The sequence below is a fragment of the Canis aureus genome, chromosome 10, assembly GCF_053574225.1.
Source record: "Canis aureus isolate CA01 chromosome 10, VMU_Caureus_v.1.0, whole genome shotgun sequence".
NCBI classification, from domain to species: Eukaryota; Metazoa; Chordata; class Mammalia; order Carnivora; family Canidae; genus Canis; species Canis aureus.
The window spans coordinates 38749427-38772865 of NC_135620.1; the positions used below are offsets into that span (position 1 = coordinate 38749427).

General features: G+C 37.2%; 1 protein-coding gene across 12 annotated transcripts in view; it reads left to right on the plus strand.

Moving 5' to 3' along the window:
* The window catches only part of CNTLN (centlein), a 316659-nt gene that overhangs the window by 3641 nt on the left and 289579 nt on the right, over positions 1-23439 (plus strand). For all 12 annotated transcript variants that reach the window (XM_077912082.1, XM_077912073.1, XM_077912077.1 and 9 more), the window contains exon 2: positions 4955-5043. In XM_077912082.1, coding sequence (XP_077768208.1) covers positions 4955-5043 — 89 coding nt within the window. The remainder of the gene's footprint in view (positions 1-4954; positions 5044-23439) is intronic.

Sequence of the window (23439 nt, forward strand, 5' to 3'; positions counted from 1 at the left end):
GAAACTAAGTTTAATGTAGCATGTGATGTTGGAATTAAGATTATATGACTAGTGAACTCAGCCAGTTCTATTTTTTGTTCCATATTTAGATCTTTCATCCATTTTGAGTTTATCTTTGTGTATGGTGTAAGAGAATGGTCCAGTTTCATTCTGCATGTGGCTGTCCAATTTTCTCAACACCATTTGTTGAAGAGACCGTCTTTTTTCCAGTTGGATATTCTTTCCTGCTTTTTTGAAGATGAGTTGACCATAGGGTTGAGGGTCCATTTCTGGCTTCTTCTGTTCCATTGATCTGTGTATCTGTTTTTGTGCCAGCACTGTCTTGATTACAGCTTTGTAATACAGCTTGAAGTCAGGCATTGTGATGCCCCCAGATTTGGTTTTCTTTGTCAACATTCCTCTGGCTATTCGGGGTCTTTCCTGGTTCCATACAAATTTTAAGATTATTTGTCCCAACTCTGTGAAGAAAGTCCATGGTATTTTGATAGGGATTACATTTAATATGTAAATTTCTCTGGGTAGTGTAGACATTTTCACAATATTTATTCTTCCAGTCCATGAGCATGGAATGTATTTCCATCTTTTTACGTCTTCCTCAATTTCTTTCCCGTGTGTTCTGTAGTTTTTAGAGAGCCAGTTCTTTTTTTTTTTTAAGATTTATTTATTCATGAGAGACACACACAGAGAGGCAGAGACACAGGCAGAGGGAGAAGCTGACTCTTTGCAGGGAGCCCGATGAGGGACTCGATCCCCGGACCTGAGATCATGCCCTGAGCTGAAGGCAGATGCTCAACCACTGAGCCACCCAGGTGTCCCTGAGCCAGTTCTATTTTTTGTTAGATATTTAGGTATGTTGCAAATTTATCCAGTCATTCATGAAGAAAAAAAAAATTGAGAACCTACTGTATAATTAGAATCCTTACCAATGTTAGTAGTTGTATTTTGGTATGTGAATCTTTTTTATGCAATTATTTTTTATAATGATTTTTATTGAGAGGCTGCTTTGTGCCATATTTTGTAATTAAACTCATTCCATTGTTTTCCTTGGGTTCTGATAGGCAAATTATTTATTTAAATATAGGAAATAGTTTTCATGTTTGTTGAATTAATTCCTCCAGTAGAGGTCAGTTGAGGGTCTTTTATGTTGCCAGACAATAAACTAGGTGCTGGGAGAGTATGTACCCAGTGAAAAAGACAGTTTTGGATATCCATGTCTGCAAAGCTGATACTTATTTCCATGCCGGCTGATAAATGAAGGTCAAGGCTAATCCATTATTAAGATAATTTATAGATCCAAATCTCTAAGCATTTAGTCAACTCTTCTAGGCTGAGTTTAATAAACTTTGTGAGGAGTAGGGTTTTTAAATTTAAATTATTATTGTTATTATTTTTTTTAGTAATCTCTATACCCAGTGTGGTATTGATCTCAACCCCAAGAACCAGAGTCACATACATTTCTGACTGAGCCAGCTAGGCACCCCTAATTTTAATTTTAGATTATTTGATTCTGTGTCAAAGTTATAGAATAAGAATAAATTATGAGTAGTCTTTAAAGGCTTTTATTTTTAATGTTTTTAAAAGAACATATTTATGTGCCCAAAGGAAGGGAAACCATAAGAAAATAGTTTCCTGTTTTAGTAATGTCTGGAGTAGTTTGGAAGTTAGTTTTGTGTTTTTAAGGGGAGTTCTATTTCTTTTTGCATATGAAAGAGGGTCCTTTTAGTATTTAGGGGTGTAACCCACATTGAAGATGATACAGCATTTAAATAACTGAAAAGCCCACAAAAACAATGTAATAGTCTCATAATCCATTCAAAGCATTTTATTACTAGCAAAAAAAACTTGCCTTTTTTTTTTCTTTTTTTCCAAATCAGGAATCCCTTATAAATTTGAATATTTTTAGGTGACAGAATCTGAATACTGTGCTGGCCATAAATTAAAAAAGAATGTTTAGAAATTTGGAAATTAGAGAAAAAAGAGAATGTTGTTATTTGCTCATGGTGCGGATTGAAGTAACCATTATAGAAATAACCATTAACTATAACAACAATGGAAAAAGAAAAAAATGTGTAAATTAAAATGTAAAGATTTTTTTCATCAGATTTTTAAGATCCTTGCTATATCTCTTTCACTGTGCTAGAGCTAAATCCTTTGTTATTAAGTCTTATTTAAATGGAAGTAAATTTTATGAGTATTGAAAACCTATTCTTTTACATTTTTATTTAAGCTAGCCTTTCTTGCTTGTATTTTAGGTAGAAAATTTAGGGTGAGAATACACATAAATCTTTGGTATTTTGTTTTGAAGTGAGCTGTAAGATAAATTTATTGATAATATTGGTTTCAAAAGATTTTGTAATTTCCTCAACATACCTTTTAAAAATAGAAATATTAGAGCACATTATGTTTCATGGCTTATTTTTTCTTACCTTCCAGGCAAGTTTTGACATGTGATTTATATACTGACATTTCTTGTCTTTACTTGAATTATTTCAATACCCAAATTCTAAATTCTTGCTTCTAAAGAGGTAAAGTAAAGCATGATATATAGGAATGTTAGGGAAGGTAGTCCTCTCTAGTACTCAAGCTGTTAGAAGTCTTTTGAAAACAAGTAAGTAAGCAATCGAACAAAGTAAATCAAAGATTTGAGCTTTAAAAAATGAAAACATAAAATTTTAGAAGAAAGTATAGGTATATAGGTTTCTAATCTCTGAGAAGCCAGTTAGAAAAGTTCATATGTAAAATACATAAGCCATAATGGAAAAAATGGAAAATTTTAATATATAAAATAATTACCCTTCTCCAAAAACAGAGAGAGCTCAGAGCTGCTGCTGCCCTGCATGTGTCAGCTCAGCCCTGTTGGTGCTCTGATGCTCTCAAGGAGGGACATGACAGCTTTCTGAATGGATTTTTCTTAAGAAAAGTGCGAGTGTTTATGCACTTCATGATACCTGCCCCTCATCCTCGCCGTTACTGTCACTTGGCTTTTTCTCAATAGGCTTCATCTTTATTTATATTTTAATGGGGAAGTTTTGCTCTTACCCCTGCAACCTATATTCGCTCCCCCCCGACCCCTCCTAGGTACAGAATTATGAGATTCTGAAAAAAAAAAAAAAAAGAAAATCATTCTTCCATAAAAAAAAAAAAAAAACAAAAACTCCGTCATAAATAAAGGTAAATAAGCAACAACATACTAGGAAAAAAATTTTGTAACGCATTTGGTAGACATAAGTCTAATTTTAAGATTTCCAGCAATAACTTTTATATTTTATTGGCAGAACTTCAGCCACATTCCATAGGTAAGAGAGGCCAGTATTTTAACTGGGCAGCAGAGAGCCAAACGGTTGCTATTATTAACAGGAAGGAGAAAATGGATGATGGACGCAGACACAGATAGAAATATCAGCCACCAAGCAAACCCAACCAATCAAATATAGTATTATGAAATGAAATACTCTGTGATAAAAAAATTAAAGAGGGTAAAAGGGTTATCAGAGACTTATGGGTTTTGGGTGGCTGTAAATATAGTAGTCAGGGAAGAATTCTCTTGAGGTGACATTTAAGCAAAGGCCTGAATAAAGTGAGGAAAAATTTACATGAAAATGTGGTGGATGATATATGTGCAAAGGCCCTGGAACAAGTAAAACAAGAAAAACCGTGTGAATAATGAATGGAGAGAGTGATAGATGAGGGTGGAGAGGTATGTATGGGGTCAGATAATGTGAGGTTTTTGTAACCTTGATACTGAGTCTGGATTATTTCCTAATCTAAATAGAATCCACTAGAGGATTTTGAGGTATAAGGAGGCTAGGGGACCATCTGGATGGCTAGGCAAGAGAAGGGGTTGATTTGGAGTAAGAGAATGGTGGTGGAGGTGGTGAGAAGTGATTAGAATGGGATATGTGTTGTAGGTAAACACAATAGGATTTACTGATTGTTTGGATATGAAGTGTAAGGAAAAGAGAATAATCAATTGACATGTAGGTATTAGGCCTTTGAACAGGACTAGATGATGGTGTCCTTTTCTTAGCTGCAGAGGAGTAGGTTTGTGAAAGAGTAGGAAATAAAGGATTTTTTTAGATAAGTTAAATTTGAGATAACTATTAGGTATTCAAGTGAAGTTATTGAGTAGGCAGTTGGAAAGCAGCTATGCTTACCACTATACCACCAACGCAGGGTAAGCAGTTGGAGATTGGGAGTCTGCACTAGGGGTGGAGAAAACCGCTAAAGATGGAAATGTGGAAGTCTCAGTGTATAGTTGATGGATAAAACCATGTGACTGAATGAGTTCCCCTAGAGCAGTGGTTCTCAACCTTGAGTGCACAGAATCACTTGAGGAAATTTGAAAAAATACTGGCGCTTGGACCTTAACTGAAACCAATTAAGTCAGAATCTCTAGATCATCACTATTTTTAAAAACTTCCCCCAAAGTGACTCCCAGCTCTCAATTACAGTTGTCTAACAACTGAACTGGGCATTAAGGACTAAAACTGCCCATTGTCTATGGGATTTGGCTACATAGAGGACCTTGGAAAAGAAATTTAATATCTTGGTGGGGAGGGACATCTGAGTGGAGGAAGTAATAGAGTGAACGTGGAGTGAGGAAGTGGAGACCGTGATTATAGGCGACTGTTCAAGGAATTTTGCTGAAAACGGGAGCTGAAAAAATGGGGCAGTAAATAGACAACAGTTCTCTTTTAGAGCAAATTTACTGTGATATTCAGTATTCCAACATTTACACCCTAAAGTATGGGTGGTAGAAATAGTAAAAGTGAATGTGAGGGACCAGTATAAGAACTTTTTAAAAATAAACCTTTCCTGTTATACTTTGCAAGAATCTATTTTATAGTTAGAGAACTGGGAATCAAGTGATTTTTTTCCATTTTAAAATTTAATATAGTGTCTTCTCTGATTAAGTACAAAGCAATGCATTAAAAATGTCTTTTGTTTCTTTAAGGCTGATAAAGAATTTGTATGGTCTTTGTGGAAACGTCTCCAGGTGACAAACCCAGATGTCACACAAGCAGTCAGTTTGGTTGTGGAAAGGTGAGCTCCCAAGTTATTTTTCTATGAATATTTGGATTGTTGAATTTGTTTTGCTTATTCTTGAAATGAAAAGTTGGCATTAAGTCCCTAAAGAGATTTGATTTCCAAATAAATGTGGAGCATGATGTCCTGATTATTGGACTTACTTCAAGGGGTGCCAGTTCACCAAATACAAATAGGCCATATCTTCGGCTCATATTGTGATGTATTTGGGAAGTAAGAGATAAAACGGTGACTTAGGCACCGTTTTGTGTGTGTGTGTGTGTGTGTATGTGTGTGTGTCTATGTGTCTGTATGTATCTGTGTATATGTGTGTTGTGCTATTATAGCTCAGCTTTAAAAATTGGAGAAGTACCTATTACTTGGCTTTTTTACTCTGCCTTTCTTGACATCTTTCTAGACATGACCCTTCCTAGACATGGCTCATGTTGCCCCTGAGGTAACTGCAGTGTGTACTTTAAATCCTGAGATGAGCTTGCCAGAATAGAGTTAAGTGTTCTGGAATAGGCTGAGGAATTTCACTTAGCACTCTGTATTACCCTGTTGGGGATGCCTATTCATTTAACAATAGATTGTTGGGCCTCTCCTTGGTCATTAGAAACAGTGGAGTGATGCTGGGTACTCCTTATGAAATATTTAATATACAGTAGTCCCATGATGCTTAGCATAGCAATTAAAACACTTGCTTTCCTATTAAATGGATTTCAGTACATTGTCTAAGTGAGAAGCTAAGCTTATGGATGCCTTTTCCTTTTTCTTTATTGGAATCATGATTATATAAACTGAATATCATTTTTTGATAACTTGAACTTGATATTTACCTTTGATATATATGTCTAGCCCTAGGATCATTCCAATGTTGTCTGGAATTAACTTTTTGAAATCTGTGGTACGTACCTATATGTTTAGGTTATTGTGAACTCTTAAAATCGTATAATCACTTTCTTTTCATGTTGCTTATAGGTACAGTTTAATCAGTTTTTCCTTTTTGATAATCCAAATTAAACCTTTTGTTGAAATATCTTTGTTACTTCTTTAGTCATCTTTGAGATGAAATGTGATCACTCTCAATCCCGCTGTTTTTTAGCTGAATAACCATTCTAGAAGATATATTTTCAGGACTTCAGTAGTCCTTTTTGTGATTCTTTTGTTATCCTCCTCTCATTTTATTTGTATATATTTTCCAGTTTTCTAATTTGGTATTTTTTTTAGACTCACTAAAACTGTCTTTAATTTTCACTTTCTTCTAGGTCAAGACAGAAACAAATATTAAAATGTTATTGGGTCATTGTCTCATCCTTTGAGATTTCTATTTTTCAGTATACAGTATACATGATATACATATAAAAGTACAGCTTGTAAATAACTGCACATATATTTGGGGGTGGATACTCAAAAACCTTTTTTTCTGATAATATATGTAATGGGAAATTTTGGAGATTATTACTTTACAGCTACGATTCTCAAAATTTTAATATGCACAAGATATACCTGATGAACTTATTATAATGCACATCCCCAGGACTTTCCCCTGATCTACTGCATTTCTAGGGATGAGGTTCAGAAGTGTTTTAAAAATAAGCTTTCTGGGGCTGCCTGAGTGGCACAGTGGTTGAGCATCTGCCTTCGGCTCAGGTTGTGACCCTCGGGTCCTGGGATTGAGTCTTATATTAGGCTCCCGCAGGGAGCTTCTCCCTCTGCCTGTGTCTCTGCCTCATGAATAAATAAATAAAATCTTAAAAAAAAAGCTTTCCAGATAATTCTGATATTGTCCATAGGTCATACTATGAGAGACCTTGAAATTGGAGACCTGTTTAAGTGGCATTTATACTTTTATGGTTATGTGAGCATCATTTCCTAAAGAACCATGTAGTATGTTTTCACCTTCTAAAAGGAAGAATAGCATACCATTTTATCTTTGTCTTTCCGAAAAGAATAGTCTCAATATCAAAGTCACATACATTGTCTTTCTGTTTGTCCAGTAGTTACCCAAATAATGCTATATTTAAGTCTATTTAATATCTACACCTTGGTCTTCCTGGACATTATTTTTCCTTGGAATTTCTAACTGCCCATCTTTTTTGCTTTTTCTTATAATAAAAATCTCTGTTTGTATAATGGTTGAAGATGTTCTTTCTTTTTTAATTTTTTTAAAATTTTTATTTATTTATGATAGTCACAAAGAGAGAAAGAGAGAGAGGCAGAGACACAGGCAGAGGGAGAAGCAGGCTCCATGCACCGGGAGCCCGATGTGGGATTCGATCCTGGGTCTCCAGGATCGCGCCCTGGGCCAAAGGCAGGCGCCAAACCGCTGCGCCACCCAGGGATCCCGAAGATGTTCTTTCTTGAGCTCATTGGCTTCTGGTATGAATTTGGACCAATTGCTTTCCAAACCTATTCATAGGTATCATCCTAGAATTTCTTTTCATTGTATACTTGGACTAGTTCACAGTTCCTGGGATCCCACATCTTTCTTTCTCTTTTTGGGGGGTTAAATTTTCAAAATTATTTCTCAGAAAGGATGCACAAATGTTCCACTTTGTGACTCCTTACATGCCTGAAAAGGTCTTTCGTTTGTCCTTGTGCTTGACTGATAGTTTAGCTGAACATGAAATTTTATGTTCACATAATTTCTTTCAGATTTTTGAAGGTATAGGTGTAGTGTCTTCTTTTAGCATACAGAGGTACTGCCAAGTACATATGTGATCCCAGTGGAAGTGATCCTTTCTTCTTTCTAGGTAGCTTGCTTAAATTAAGCTTTTGGATTTTCTCTCTATATGTAATATTGTAAAATTTCAGTATCATCTATTAATTTGTTTTTTTTTTTTAAATCCAACCTTCTCAACCTTTGGTGAGCCTTTTCAAACTAAAGATTGAAGATTTTCTTTTGATTGAGGAAAGTTGTCTTCAGCCTTGCTGTAGGCAAATGCTGAGATGAGTGAGAAACTCAGTCTTTTGGTAAATGGTTCCTTTATTAGTCTTGATTTCTGTTGCCTTCTGGTCTCTGTATTTACTAATTGGTTACTTAGAGCCTTTCTCCAGGCCTTTTGAGAAAAAGCAGCTTCCTCTTCAACTATAGGCATCATTTGGGTTTTGAATTATGATTTGTCTCTGGGTTTGTGAGCACATCCTTCTCTTTCAGATGTTTCTCAAATTTATGGTCCATTTTGGCCCCTTTCTCATTTCCCATGCTGATAGAGATTTATTCAAGGCAGTGTGATTTATGAATTTCAGTATCATCTTCATCAAGTAAATCATCTTGAAGAGGAAGTATAGTATCATTTTTAGTGATTACAATGTATTCTATTATTTTGATACATCATATTTATATTTAATCAGTATTTTGCTTTTGTACATTAAGATTATTTTATTTAAAATTGTATGATGATGCTGTGATGAATGGCCTTGTGTGGATAAAGCTTTGTTTGCATTATTAGTTTCAAGTAGTGGTGCTGTTGTCATAGTGGCTGTGGTCTGGGATGGCTAAACATACTGAAATGAATAGGTTAATCCTGCTCAATTAAAGAATTACACTGCTCCAAGTTACCCTTTCGGAAAAATTCTTACCTGTAATTCTTCTCTTTTTTTTCACTTTTTGGCAGTATATTGTAATTTCCTGGTAAGTTTTTTGGTTGGATTTGTCTGTATACAGGCGTACGTTGGAGATGTTGTGGGTTTGGTTCCAGACCACTGCAATTAAACAAATATTGCAATAAAACAAGTCAAATGAAATTTTTGGTTGTCCGTGCTTATAAACATGTTTACACTATACTATAGCCTATTAGTATGTGGTAGCATTATGTCTAAAAAACAATGTACATACCTTCATTCAAAAGTACTAAGTTGCCCCCCCCCCCGCCAAAAAAATATACCCACAGTAGAATTTCTTTCAAAATGGCGTCCTTTCAAACCTTGCTGCTGCTTTATCAACTAAGTTTCTGAAAGATTCTAAATCCTTTTGGTGTCATTTCAACAATCTTATGGTATCTTCACCAGGAAATCATTCAAGAAACCACTTCTTTGTTTATCCATAAGAAGCAGCTCATAATCTGTTAAAGTTATTATGAGATTGAAGCAGTTTAATAACATCTTCAGACTTGGCTTTTAATTCTAGTTCTCTTGCTATTTCCACCACACCTGCAATTACCTCTTCCACCAAAGTCTTGAATCCCTCAAAGTCCTCCATGAGGGGTTGGGATCGATTTCCTCCAAACTCTTGATATTGTTGATATTCTGTCCTCTTTCCATGGATCATGACTGTTCGTAATGGCATCCAGAATGGTGAATCTTTTCCAGAAGCTTTTCAATTGACTTTGCCTAGATCCATCAGAAAAATCATGATCTATGGCAGCTATAGCTTTACGAAATCAATTTCTTTTTTTTTTTTTAAAGATTTTATTTATTTATTCATGATAGTTACACAGAGAGAGACAGAGAGGCAGAGACACAGGCAGAGGGAGAAGCAGGCTCCATGCAGGGAGCCCGACGTGGGATTCGATCCCAGGCCTCCAGGATCGTGCCCCGGGCCAAAGGCAGGCGCCAAACCGCTGCGCCACCCAGGGATCCCACGAAATCAATTTCTAAAGTTATAAGACATGAGAGTTGAAATGACTTCTGGATCCATGGGCTTCAGAATGGTTGTTGTGTTAGCAGCCATGAAAGCATTTTCCATTATAGGTCTTGGGTGACCAGGTAGATTGTCAGTGAGCAGTAACATTTTGAAAGGAATCTTTTTTTTTTTTTTTTTTTTTTCCTAAGCAATAGTTCTCAACAGTGGTCTTAAAAGATTCAGGAAATCATGTTATAAATAGATGTACTGTTATCCGGACTTTGGTGTTCTATTTATAGAGCACAGGCAAAGTAGATTTAGTGTAATTCTTAATGACCCTAGAGTTTTCAAAGTGATAAATGAGGATTGGCTTCAACTTAAAGTCACCAGATGCGTTATTAGCCCCTAACAATAGAGTCAGCCTGTCCTTTGAAGTTTTGAAGCCAGGCATTGACTTCTCTCTAGCTATGGACGTCCTAGATTGTGTCTTCTTCCAATAGAAGGCTGTTTCATCTATATTGAAGTTCTGCCATTTAATGTAGCCACCTTTGTTAATTCTTTAAGCTCGATCTTCTGGATAACTTGCTACAGCTTGCACTTGCTGCTTCACCTTGCACTTTTAGATCATGATGATGATTTCTTTCCTTCAACTTCATGAACCAACCTCTGCTGGTTTCAGATTTTTCTTCTGTAGCTTCTTTACTTCTTCAGCTTCACAGAATTGAAGAGAGTTAGGCCTTGCTCTGGATTAGGCTTTGTTTTAAGGGAATGTTGTAGCTAGTTTGATCTTCTATCCAGGCCAGTAAAACTTTCTCCATATCAGCAGTAAGGCTGTTTAGCTTTCTTATCATTCTTGTGTTCACTAGAGTAGAAACTTTAATTCCTTCAAGAACTTCTCCTTTGCATTCACACATGGCTAACGTTTTGGTGCAAGAGGCATACCTTTTGGCCTATCTTGGCTTTTGACATGCCTTTTTTTACTAAGCTTAATTATTTCTGGCTTTTGATTTAAATATAGACGTGCAACTCTTCCTTTCACTTGGAAACTAGAGACCTCTGTTGGGTTATTAACTGGCCTAATTTCAATATTGTTGTGTCTCAGGGAATAGGGAGGCCTGAGGAGAGAGAAAGAGATGGATATGGGGGAATGGCTAGTTGGGGGAACAGTCAGAGCACACATATTTATCAATTGAGTTTGCCGTCTTATATGCATGTGGTCCGTGGTGCTCCAAAACAGATATAAGACTTTGAAATGTTGTAAAAATTACCAAAGTGTGACATAGAGACATGAAGTAAGAAAATACTGTTGGAAAAGATGGTACCAATAGACTTACTTGACACAGGATTGTTACAAACCTTCTATTTGTGAAAAACTTGATATCTGCAAAGCATAATACACCAAAGCACAGTAAAACGAGGTATGCTTGTACATATATTTGTATGCATGTGTTTTACCTTTTATTATGGAATATTTCAATTAGAGGCAAAGGCAGAGATAAAATATTAATGAAATCCCATGTTTACTCATCACCCAGCTTAAACAGTTATCAACACATGACCAACCTTATTTTATCAGTAAACTTCTACTTCCTTCTCTGTTCCCTTTACCGCTACTGGATTATTATTTTTTTGGTATTTTATTTTTAATTTTTTTATTGGAGTTCAATTTGCCAACATTTAGCATAACACCCAGTATTCATTACTGTTGAACTCATGATAGTCTGTAACTCATGCCTGAACAAAAGTAGTCTAATATACTCTTTACTTCAAAAGGCACATCACAGTTTTCTTGCACTTAGGAACACTAGGTAGCACTTTAGCAGTATGCCCGGTGATCATTTTTTTAAATTGTTTTTTTTTGAATATTTTTTTTATGGAGTTCGATTTGCCAACATACAGTATAACACCCAGTGCTCATCTCGTCAAGTGCCCCCCTCAGTGCCCGACACCCAGTCACCCCATCCCCCTACCACCTCCCCTTCCACTACCCTTAGTTCGTTTCCCAGAGTTAGGGAATGTTCTATCTCTCATGTTCTCATGTTCTATCACCCTCTCTGATATTTCCCACTCCTTTTCTCTCCTTCCACCTTAATCTCTTTCACTATTTTTTATATTCCCCGAATGAATGAAACCATATAATGTTTGTTGTTCTCCGATTGACTTACTTCACTTAGCATAATACCCTCCAGTTCTATCCATGTTGAAGTAAATGGTAGGTATTCGTCTCCTCTGATGGCTGAGTAATATTCCATTGTATATATAGACCACATTTTCTTTATCCATTCATCTTTCGATGGACACTGAGGTTCCTTTCACAGTTTGGCTATTGTGGACATTGCTGCTATAAACATTGGGGTGCAGTTGTTCCCTGTTTCACTGCATCTGTATCTTTGGGGTAAATGCCCAGCAGTGCAATTGCTGGGTCGTAGGGCAGATCTATTTTTACTCTTTGAGAAGCCTCCACACAGTTTTCCAGAGTGGCTGTACCAGTTTACATTCCCACCAACAGTGCTAGAGGGTTCCCCTTTCTCCACATCCTCTCCAACATTTGTGGTTTCCTGTCTTGTTAATTTTCCCCATTCTCACAGGTGTGAGGTGGTGTCTCATTGTGGTTTTGATTTGTATTTCCCTGATGGCAAGTGATGCAGAGCATTTTCTCATGTGCTTGTTGGCCATATGTATGTCCTCTTTAGTGAAATTTCTGTTCATGTCTTTTGCCCATTTTATGACTGAATTGTTTGTTTCTTTGCTGTTGAGTTTAATAAGTTCTTTATAGATCTTGGATACTAGTCCTTTATCTGATACATCATTTGCAAATGTCTTCTCCCATTCTGTAGGTTGTCTTTGAGTTTTGTTAACTGTTTCTTTCTTTTTTTAAAAGAGTTTATTTATTTATTCATGAGAGAGAGAGAGAGAGAGAGAGAGAGGCAGAGACACAGGCAGAGGGAGAAGCAGGTTCCATGCAGGGAGCCTGATGGTGGGGGGACTCAATCCTGGGACCCCAGGATCACAGTCTGGGCCGAAGGCAGGTGCTAAACCACTGAGACACCCAGGGATGCCCTGTTGACTGTTTCTTTTGCTGTGCAGAAGCTTTTTATCTTGTTGAAGTCCCAATAGTTCATTTTTGCTTTGGTTTCCCTTGCCTTCATAGATGTATCTTGCAGAAAAGTTGCTGTGGCCAAGTTCAAAAAGGGTGTTGCCTGTGTTCTCCTCTAGGATTTTGATGGATTCTTGTCTCACAGTTAGATCTTTCATCCATTTTGAGTTTATCTTTGTGTCTGGTGTAAGAGAATGGTCTAGTTTCATTCTTCTGCACATGACTGTCCCATTTTCCCAGCACCATTTATTGAAGAGACTGTCATTTTACCAGTGGATAGTCTTTCCTGCTTTGTTTAATATTAGTTGACCGTAGAGTTGAGGGCCCATTTCTGGGTTCTCTGTTCTGTTCCATTAATCTTTGTGTCTGGTTTTGTGCCAGTACCACACTGTCTTGATGATAACAGCTTTGTAGTACAACTTGAAATCTGGCATTGTGATGCCCCCAGATATGGTTTTCTCTTTCAATATTCCCCTGGCTATTCGGGGTCTTTTCTGATTGCACACAACTCTTAAGATTACTTGTTTCAACTCTCTTAACAAAGTCCATGGTGGGCAGCCCTGGTGGCGCAGCAGTTTAGTGCCGCCTGCAGCCTAGGGTGTGATCCTGGAGACCCGGATCCAGTCCCACGTCGGGTTCCCTGCATGGAGCCTGCCTCTCCCTCTGCCTGTTTCTCTGCCTTTCTCTCTCTGTGTCTGTCATGAATAAATAAATAAAATCTTAAAAAAAAAGTCCATGGTATTTAGATAGGGATTGCATTGAACATGTAAATTGCCCTGGGTAGCATTGACATTTTCACAATATTAATTCTTCCAATCCATGAGCATGGAATATTTTTCCATCTCTCTGTGTCTTCCTCAATTTCTTTCAGAAGTGTTCTGTAATTTTCAGGGTATAGATTCTTTACCTCTTTGGTTAGGTTTATTCCTAGGTATCTTATGCTTTTGGGTGCAATTGTAAATGGGATGGACTCCTTCATTTCTCTTTCTTCAGTCTCATTGTTAGTGTATAGAAATGCCACTGATTTCTGGGCATTGATTTTGTATCCTGCCACACTGCCAAATTGCTGTATGAGCTCTAGCAATCTTGGGGTGGAGTCTTTTGGCTTTCTATGTATAGTATCATGTCATCTGTGAAGAGGGAGAGTTTGACTTCTTCTTTGCCAATTTGAATGCCTTTTATTTCTTTTTGTTCCCTGATAGCTGAGGCTAGGACTTCTAGTACTATGTTGAATAACAGTGGTGAGAGTAGACATCCCTGTCGTGTTCCTGCTCTTAGGGGAAAGGCTTTCTGTGTTTCCCTTTTGAGAATGATATTTGCTGTCGGGTTTTTGTAGATGGCATTTAAGATGCTGAGGAATGTTCCCTTTATCCCTACACTCTGAAGAGTTTTGAGCAGGGATGGATGCTGTATTTTGTCAAATGCTTTCTTTGCGCCTATTGAGAGGATCATATGGTTCTTGTTTTCTTTCTTGTTGATATTATCTATCACGTTGATTATTTTACACGTGTTGAACCAGCCTTGCATCCTGGGGATAAATCCCACTTAGTTATGGTGAATTATCTTCTTAATGCACTGTATTGTCTAGTATCTTGTTGATAATTTTTGCATCTGTGTTTCATCAGGGCTATTGGTCTATAATTCTCCTTTTTGGTGGGGTCTTTGGTTTTGGAATTAAGGTGATCCTGGCCTCATAAAATGAGTTTGGAAGTATTCCGTCTCTTTTTATCTTTTGGAACAGCTCTAGTAGAATAGGTATTGTTTCTTCTTTAAATGTTTGGTAGAATACCCTTGAGAAGCCATCTGGCCCTGGATTTTTGTGTCTTGGGAGATTTTTGATGACTGCTCCCTGGTTATTGGCTTGTTCAGGTTTTCTATTTCTTCCTGTTCCAGTTTTGGTAGTTTGTGGTTTTCCAGAAATGCATTCATTGCATCTAGATTGCCTAATTTATTGGCATATAACTGCTCATAATATGTTTTTTAAATCGTTTGTATTTCTTTGGTATTGGTTGTGATATCACTTTTTTCATTGGTGATTTTATTAATTTGAGTCTTTTCTCTTTTGTTTTTAATACGGCTGGTTAATGGTTTATCTATCTTATTAATTCTTTCAAAGAGCCAACTCCTAGTTTTGTTGATCTGCTCCACAGTTTTTCTGGTCTCTATTTCATTGAGTTCTGCTTGAATCTTTATTAACTCTCTTCTGCTGGGGTGTAGATTTTATTTGCTGTTTTTTCTCCACTTCCTTTAGGTGCAAGGTTAGCTTGTGTATTTGAGTTTTTTTTCCAGTTTTTTGAGGGATGCTTGTATTGTGATGCATTTCCCTCTCAGGACTGCTTTTGCTGTATCGCAAAGAATTTGAACAGTTGTATCTTCATTTTCATTAGTTTCCATGAATCTTTTTAATTCTTCTCTAATATGCTGGTTGACCCTTTCATCTTTTAGTGGGATGCTCTTTCACCTCCACGTGTTTGAGTTTCTTCCAAATTTCTTTCAAAACATTATGGTCTGAAAATATGCAGGGGAACAATCCCAATATTTTGGTATCCGATGAGACCTGATTTGTGACCCAGTATGTGGTCTAATCTGGAGAAAGTTCCATGTGCACTTGAGAAGAATGTGTATTCAGTTGTGTTTGGATGCAAAGTTCTGTATACATCTGTGAAATCCATCTGGTCATTTAAAGCTCTTGTTTCTTTGGAGATGTTGTGTTTAGAATAGAAGATCTGTCATTTGCAGAAAGCACCCTGTTGAAGTCTCCCAGTATTAGTGTATTATTATCTAAGTGTGTCTTTACTTTGGTTATTAATTGATATACTTGGCAGCTCCCACATTCGGGGCATAAATATTCATGATCGTTAGGTCCTCTTGTTGGATAGACGCTTTAAGTATGATATAGTGTCCCTCTTCATCTCTTACTACAGTCTTTGGGATAAACTTTAACTTATCTGATATGAAGATTGCTACCCCAGCTTCCTTTTGAGGACCATTTGAATGGTAAATGGTTCTCCAACGTCTCATTTTCAGGCTGTAGGTGTCCTTAGGTCTAAAATGAGTCTCAAAAAAAAAAAAAAATTGAGTCTCTTGTAGACAGCAAATAGATGGATCTTGCTTTTTTATCCAGTGTGAAACCCTGCATCTTTTGATGGGATCATTGAGTCCATTCACGTTCAGAGTTACTATTGAAAGATACGAATTTAGTGTCATCATAATACCTATTCAGTCCCTGTATTTGTGGATTATTTCTTTGGGCTTCCTCTTTCTTTTACAGGGTTCCCCTTAATATTTCTTGCAGAGCTGGTTTGGTGGTCACATATTCTTTCAGTTTCTGCCTATCTTGGAAGCTCTTTATCTCTCCTTCTATTCTGAATGAGAGCCTTGCTGGATAAAGTATTCTTGGCTGCATGTTCTTCTCATTTAGAACCCTGAATATATCCTGCTAGCCCTTTCTGGCCTGCTGGGTCTCTGTGGAGACGTTGCTGTTAATCTAATATTTCTCCCCATATAAGTTAGGGATCTCTTGTCTCTTGCTGCTTTAAGGATTTTCTCTTTATATTTGGAATTTGCAAGTTTCACTATTAAAAGTCAAGTTGTTGAACGGTTTTTATTGATTTTAGGGGGGGACCTCTCTATCTCCTGGATCTGAATGCCTGTTTCCCTCCCCAAATTAGGGAAGTTCTCAGCTATGATTTCTTCAAATATGCTTTCTGTCCCTCTGTCCCTCTCAGCGTTCTCTGGAACCCCAATTATATGTGGATTTTTTCCTTCTGAGGCTGTTATGTATTTCCCTTATCCTTTCCTCATGGTCTTTTAATTCTTTTTCTCTTTTTTCCTCAGCTTCCTTCCTTGCCATCAACTTGTCTTCTATGTCACTCACTGTTTCTTCTACTTCATTAACCCTTGTTGTTAGGAACTTCCAGTTAGGCTTGTGTCCCATTTAGTTGATTTTTATTTTCGGCCTGATTAGATCTAAATTCTGCCATCATGAAGTCTCTTGATTCCTTTATGCTTTTTTCCAGAGCTATGAGTAGCTTTATAATTGTGCTTCTAAATTGGTTTCTGACATCGAATTGTAATCCAAATTCTGTAACTCTGTGGCAGAGAGTACTGTTTCTGATTCTTTCTTTTGTGGTGAGTTCTTCTTTCTAGTGCTCAGTGCAGAGTGGCTGTGTGAGTGGGCTGCATCAAGAATATCAACCACGACCTAAGTAAATTTCCCCATAGATGATTCTGCTGAAGTCAGAGACCAGAAATTGAAAACAAAGATCCGAATGAAATAAAACAAAAGGACCACTAAAGTTGAAAAACAAATTTTAAAACAAAGTAATAAAAAACAAAAGGCCAGGAATCCTAAAGACAAGAGAGGAAAAAAAAAAAAAAGAAAGAAAAAGGAGAAGAAAAATGAAGGGGGCACTGCGAGATGGTGGTAGTGATGAAATTGTAGTGGAGGGAGAATGTAGTCTACTTGAGGGGTTCTAGAGGGTGATCCTCTTGTTTCTGAGTATTTAAAGTTCTGTATGTTATAAGATGCTCAGTCAAATTTATATAAACCAGAAATACTTGTAGAGGGTCCAACATTGACCACCAAAACATAAATGAGATAAAAGAGGGGGGCAGAATGTGAATGAGGAGTCTCAGAATGAACCAGCATGGTATGCCACTTGGTTCTGGGTGCAAGCTGGTCATGTTTTATAAGGTATTAACTTCCACCATTGTAGAACAAATGAGGCAAAGAAAACAAAAAGCACAAAACAAAACAAAAAACATATATATCTCCCAAAAATAAGTTGAGTATGTTGAAGGGAATCTAGAAGTGGAAAATATATCTAGGATCTGTAATTGTGCGTATATGAAAGTAAAAAAGGAAGAACCTTAAAAATGAAGAGGTGGTAAAATATTGTAGTTAAGGTGGGAAAAGAGAAAAAAAATTGGAAATTTACACTCTGATATAAAAACGAGTTGTACTGGAAAAAGGAAGAAAAAAAAAGAAGGAGGGGTACCCTCTGGTTCTATATACTATAAATCCCTTGACTTTCCCTGGAGCTTTCCAGCGCTGCTTGGTCAAGAACTTGCTCTTCCCCTGTTCTTCCAGCTGGTCTTCGGGGGGAAGGGCCTGCAGTGCTGATTCTTAGGTGTGTGCACGGCTCAGGTGAGCTGTTGACCCCGTGAGGCCTCTGTCCCCTAGCGGCCCCGCCCCCTCCCAAGGCACACAATGACAGCAGGAGGAACAACGACACTGGCAGCGGCCAGCTCTCCAGCTTTAGAGTCAGCTCCCGCAGTACCTGCCACAGTCTCCCAGTCTGCGCTGGCCTGGATGCTCCGGGGGCGGAGGGTGCTGACCTGCACAGCTCGGGGGCGTCCGGTGGTGGCAGGAGCATCCTTGCTGTCCTGGGCCGTCCCCGCCTCTCTGTCCCGGGGGGAGTGCAGGATCCTGGGCTGTGTCCCCGGTGCCCTGGGCTCCGGGGCTTGCGCTGCTGGGATCTCGCTCCCGGGCCGCAGCTCCCGAAGGCAGCAGGGCGCAGCCCCCTCCGCCCGCAGCTCCCACCTGACCGACCAGCTGCTCCCTGAGGCCCCGCCGGGCGCTCCAGCCCTTTACTGCGCTCGGCCCGCGGGGTGTGGGGCGCCCTCCGCCGGGCGCACGTCCTCTGTTAGTGACCCCGGGAGGCTGGAGGCCCCACGGCCCCTCCTGCGGTTCTGCCCAATTTCCCTGCTGAGCGCCTTTCCGTCTGGGAAGAATCCATATGGATTTTTTAAAGTTCCCGCTTCTCCGGGGACTGGGCTCTTCTGTCCCAGAGGCTCTCGCTGCCCGGCTCCTGCGGGGCCCCTCCCCCACTTGATTCTTTTTATTTTATTTTTTCTGCCTTCCTACCTTGTTAGAAGCACAAAATCTTCTCTCAGCAGCGTTCCAGCTGTTCTCTCTTTAAATCTCAGGTTGAATTAGTCGGTTTTAAGTATGATTTGAAAGTTATCTAGGTAAGTTGGTGGGGCCAGGTGAGTTGAGGACCCTACTCCTCTGCCAGCTTGCCCCGCCCCTGGTGATCATTTTTAGCAGTGAAATCATCATCATCAACAAAAAGTGTAAAGTTTTGAAAAATGTGGCACTAAATAGACCATGATAAAAACACTTGGTTATGGTATGAGAACTGACACAGAACATCCCCTGTTTTACCTCAGTTGGCAACATGTGATTTGGGTGACTTACATTTTTTGCTGCTTTGGGCATGCCTGCAAATGACTAAAATTGCCATGGGTATTGATTGTAGGCTTATAAATGAATAAGTGAATATGCAAATTCACAAATTCTTAGTTCTTGAATGAAGATGCTGTATATGTCTAAAAGATAAGGGCTCTTTTTTTAATATAACTATAGAATCTTTATCATAGCTAAAGTTCCATAATCATTCCCAAATATAATCAGCCACTCAGTTTTCAGATTTCTCCAGTAGTCTCATACTACTACTACTAGTATTTCTTCTTCTACTTATTCTTATTAATCTCTCTCTCTCTCTTTCTCTTTTTTGAGAGAGAATGTGCAAGAGAAAGCACAAGGAGGGGTGGAGAGGCAGAGAGTGAGAGGGAGAGAGAATCTCAAACAGGCTCCATGCTCAGTATGGAGACCCATGTGAGGCTCAGTCTCATGACCCTGAGATCATGACCTGAGTCAGAATCAAGAATTGGATGCTTAGCCACCTAGGTGCCCCTAGTCTCATACTTCTTTTAAAAGTTGGTTTGTTCTGGGGGTGCTGAGTGTGGAGCCTGCTTGAGATTCTTTCTCTCTCTAAATCCCCTCCCTGCTTGTGCTCTCTCTCTTTCTCTTCAGAAAAAAAAAAAATTGTTGTATGAGGACCCAAACATAGTCTACCCACTGAATATATAGATTCCTTATCCTTCTCTTTCTCATTGCAACTTAATTTATTTTTCAAAAACTTATTTATTTGAGGGGAGAGGGGCAAAGGGAGAGGGAGACTCTCTTAAGCAGGCTCCCTATTGAGCACAGAGTGAGGAGCACAATGAGGGGCTTAATCCCATGATCCTGAGATCATGACCTATAAGCTGAAATCAAGAGTCAGAAGCTTAAGCAACTGAGTTACCCAGTGCCCCTTTCCTTGAAACTTAAAAAAAAAAAAATGAAATGGTTATTTATGCTGTAGATGTTCTCACATTTTCGATTTTTCTGAGTGTAATGCTCTATATCCTATAGTTACCATAAACTTGTAATTAGACCTAGAAGCTTATTCAGGTCTCATGTTTTGGCAAAAATCTTGTTAGGTATAATTATATAATTCTTATTATATCACATCAGAAGACACTTACTGTCTTATCCAAATCTTTTTGTAATAACTTTGATCAGTGGATTATGTCTCTTTAGTCTCAAACAGCCTGTACTCTTCTATTTATGGCATCATCTTGTTAAACAAACATGGTTATTAGTTGTCCTTTAGAAGATCTTGTATTCTGGATTCACTCACTTGCTTCCTTGTGTTATCAGTTTAACTTTTCCTCTTTAATTATTATAAACTGAAAGGTAAATCTAAAGCTTGATTATATTCAGGTTCAACTGTTTTGACATAAATATTTCATAGATTCCATGTACTTCATAGGATATCTCAAATGAAATGTCTGATTGTGCTACTTTCAGTAATGATGATATTATTAGTCAGTGCATTAATGTAACACCAGTCTGATTCCTCCATTATAAAGTTGTATTTTTACCTTAGGGTCAACAGATAATATAGAAAGTAAATGTAATGGTAATGTATTGGTGCTTTGCAAGCGTTCACTTCTACATCAACATTTCACCTAATTTTCATGTATATTGATTACCTGAATTTATTATTTCATTAGGGGTTAAAAATTGTAATTTTATAGCTCTTTTATTTCTTCTCTACTAACTGGAATTCTTTAACTTTTTATGAGTTTTAATATATAATTAAAACAATTTTAGATAATATGGCCATATGATTATATGGTTCAACACTTTAAAAGTGTTAAAGAATATACAGTGAGGAGTCTTCCTCTCACCCTTGTCTCCAGCTGTTCCTTTCTGTACCTCACAGATGAACCATAATAGCGCATTTATGTCTCTCCATTTTAAGTTTTGTAAATGGTGTGAATTAAGGATCCAACTTCATTCTTTTGCCTATGGATAGCCAGTTGTCCCAGCATCTGTTGAAAAGACTACTTTTCCTCCATTGGATGGTCTTTGCATTGTTAAAAATAGGTCATTTATAGATGTATGAGTTTCTGAGTTCTCAGTGCCATTCCATTAATCTTTATGTCCATTCTTGTTCCAATGTTAAACTGTCCTGATGACTGTTATTTTGTAATAAGTATGAAATTAGTTAGGAGTGAGTCCTTGCTACTTTGTTCTTTGTTTTCAAGAATGTCTTGGCTATTCCAGGTCCCATGTAATTTCAAATGAATTTTAGTATCAGCTTATCAATTTCTACAAAGAAGTGAGCTGGAATTCTGATAGGGATTGTATGGAGTCTGTAGATCAGTAGAGATCTCCACTTTGGGGAGTCAGTACTAAATTTAACAATGCTAAATTTTCTATATCCTGAACATGGGATGTTTTTCCAGTTATTTAGTCTTTTAAATTTCTCTCAACAATGTTGTATAGTTTTCCGAGTTTTTATTTTGCACTCTTTTGGATAAGTTTATTTCTAAGTATTTTATTATTTATCATTCTATTTAGATGGAATTGTTTTCTTAACATTATTTTCAGATTGGTTAGTGTAACTGTGTAGATTACAATTGATTTTTGTCTATTGATCGCATAACTTGCAAGTGTACTGAACTCATTCTAATTTTTTTTTAGTGGATTCTTGAGAATTTTCTATAAGATCACATTATCTACAAATAGAGATAGTTTTGCTTCCTCCTTTCAACCATGCCTTTTATTTCTTTCTCTTGCCTACTTGCCCTGGCTAGAACTCCAGTACATTGTTAAACAGAAGAGGTCAGAGCCAACATCCTTGTTTTACCTTTTTTTTTTTTTTTTTAAATTCTTGTTATTTTCTTGATCACAGGGAGAAAGCATCCAGTCCTTGACCATCAGGTATAATATTATCTGTGGTGTTTTTAAAGATGTCTTTTTAACAGGTTTAGGAAGTTTTCTTCTATGCATAGTTTGTTTTTATTATGAAAGGTTGTTGGATTTCGTCAAATGTATTTTCTGTGTATATTGAGATGATTGTGTGATTTTTGTTTTCCATTCTATTGATAAAATATATTACATTAATTGGTTTTCAGTTATTTAACTTTTTACTCCTGGAATAAATTCCATTTGGTGGTCATGATGTGTAATTTTTTTGATATGTTGTTGGATTTGGTTTGTTAGTATTTTGTTGATGAGTTCTGTGTCTCATAAGAAGTATTAATCTGTAAGGTTTTTTTTTTTTGTGATGTCTTTGTTTTTTAGCAGGGTAATATGGGCCTTGTAAAATGGATTAAGATGTGTTTCCTTTTCTTCTATTTTTTTGGAAGAGTTGTTGAAGAACTGGCATTAGTGTTCTTTAAATGTTTGATAGAATTCAGCCATAAACACCTCCAGTCATGGGCTTTGTGGATAATTTTTTTATTGTTAATTGAACAGGTTGGTTCAGGTTTTCTTGAGACAGTTTTGGCAATTTGTGTCTTTTTTAGGAATTTGTGTATTTTTTTCTAAGTTATCTAATTTGCTGGTATACAATTTTTTATAGCATTCCTTTATAATCCTTTTTATTTTTATTAGGTTTATAGTAATATCTTTTTAAGTTTCTGATTCTGATAATCTGTGACCTCTCTCTCTATTGTGGCCAATTTAGGTAAAGCCTCATCATCATTTTATTGGTCAGTCATTTAAAAAAAAAACAGCTTTTGGTTTCCTTAATTTTCTCTACTGTTTTTCTGTTCTCTGTTTCATTAGTATTTGGTCTAATCTTTATTATTCCTCCTTTTGCTTGCTTTAGATTTAGTTAGCTCTTATTTTTTCACTAATGGTGAAACTTTAGGTTATTGACTTCAGACCTTTCTTTTTCTTTAATATAGGTATTTAGAGCCATAAAGTTTCCTCTAAGCACGAAGTTTTAGGTATGTCTCACATGTTTTTGTATTTTGTGTTTTCATTTTCACTGATCTTAAAGTATTTTCTGGTTTCTCTTTTGATTTCCTCTTTGACTCATTGTTTATTTAGGAGAGTTTTTGATTTCCTCAAAATTGTGAGTTTCCCAGTTTTTTCTCTTTTATTTCCATAAATAGTTGCCTTTCTTACTGAATTTTTGTAGATTATATTGAAAAGAAAAGAAATTTCTCCATTTGCCCATAGGACCATTATAGAAGTTTTCAGTGATTGTTTTAAGATAACATTTCCCCAGTGAAACTGGGGGAATGGGTCAGTAGACCTCCTCATAGTCGTGACAGATGTCCGTATTTCAGTGTTGTTGTAAGCTTCTAAATTTGGGGGGAATTTGTTAAATAAAAATATACCAGGTCAAAACATTTATACAGTTGTAATTGTGATAGGTATTACTAAGTTGTGCCAATTTCTTCTAGCAATGTAAGAAGGTACCTGTTTTCCCCACATCCTGCCCATCACATTTTTCTTACTATGCATGAGTGAAGTCTAAGAAGTATTCCTCTCTTTCTCTTTTTTTTTTTTTTCTTGAGAGAGAGAGAGAGGGCCAGTGGTAGAGGGAACAGGAGAGAGAGAATCCCAAGCAGGTTCCATGCCCAGCACAGAACCTGATAAAGGCTTGATCATCTCACC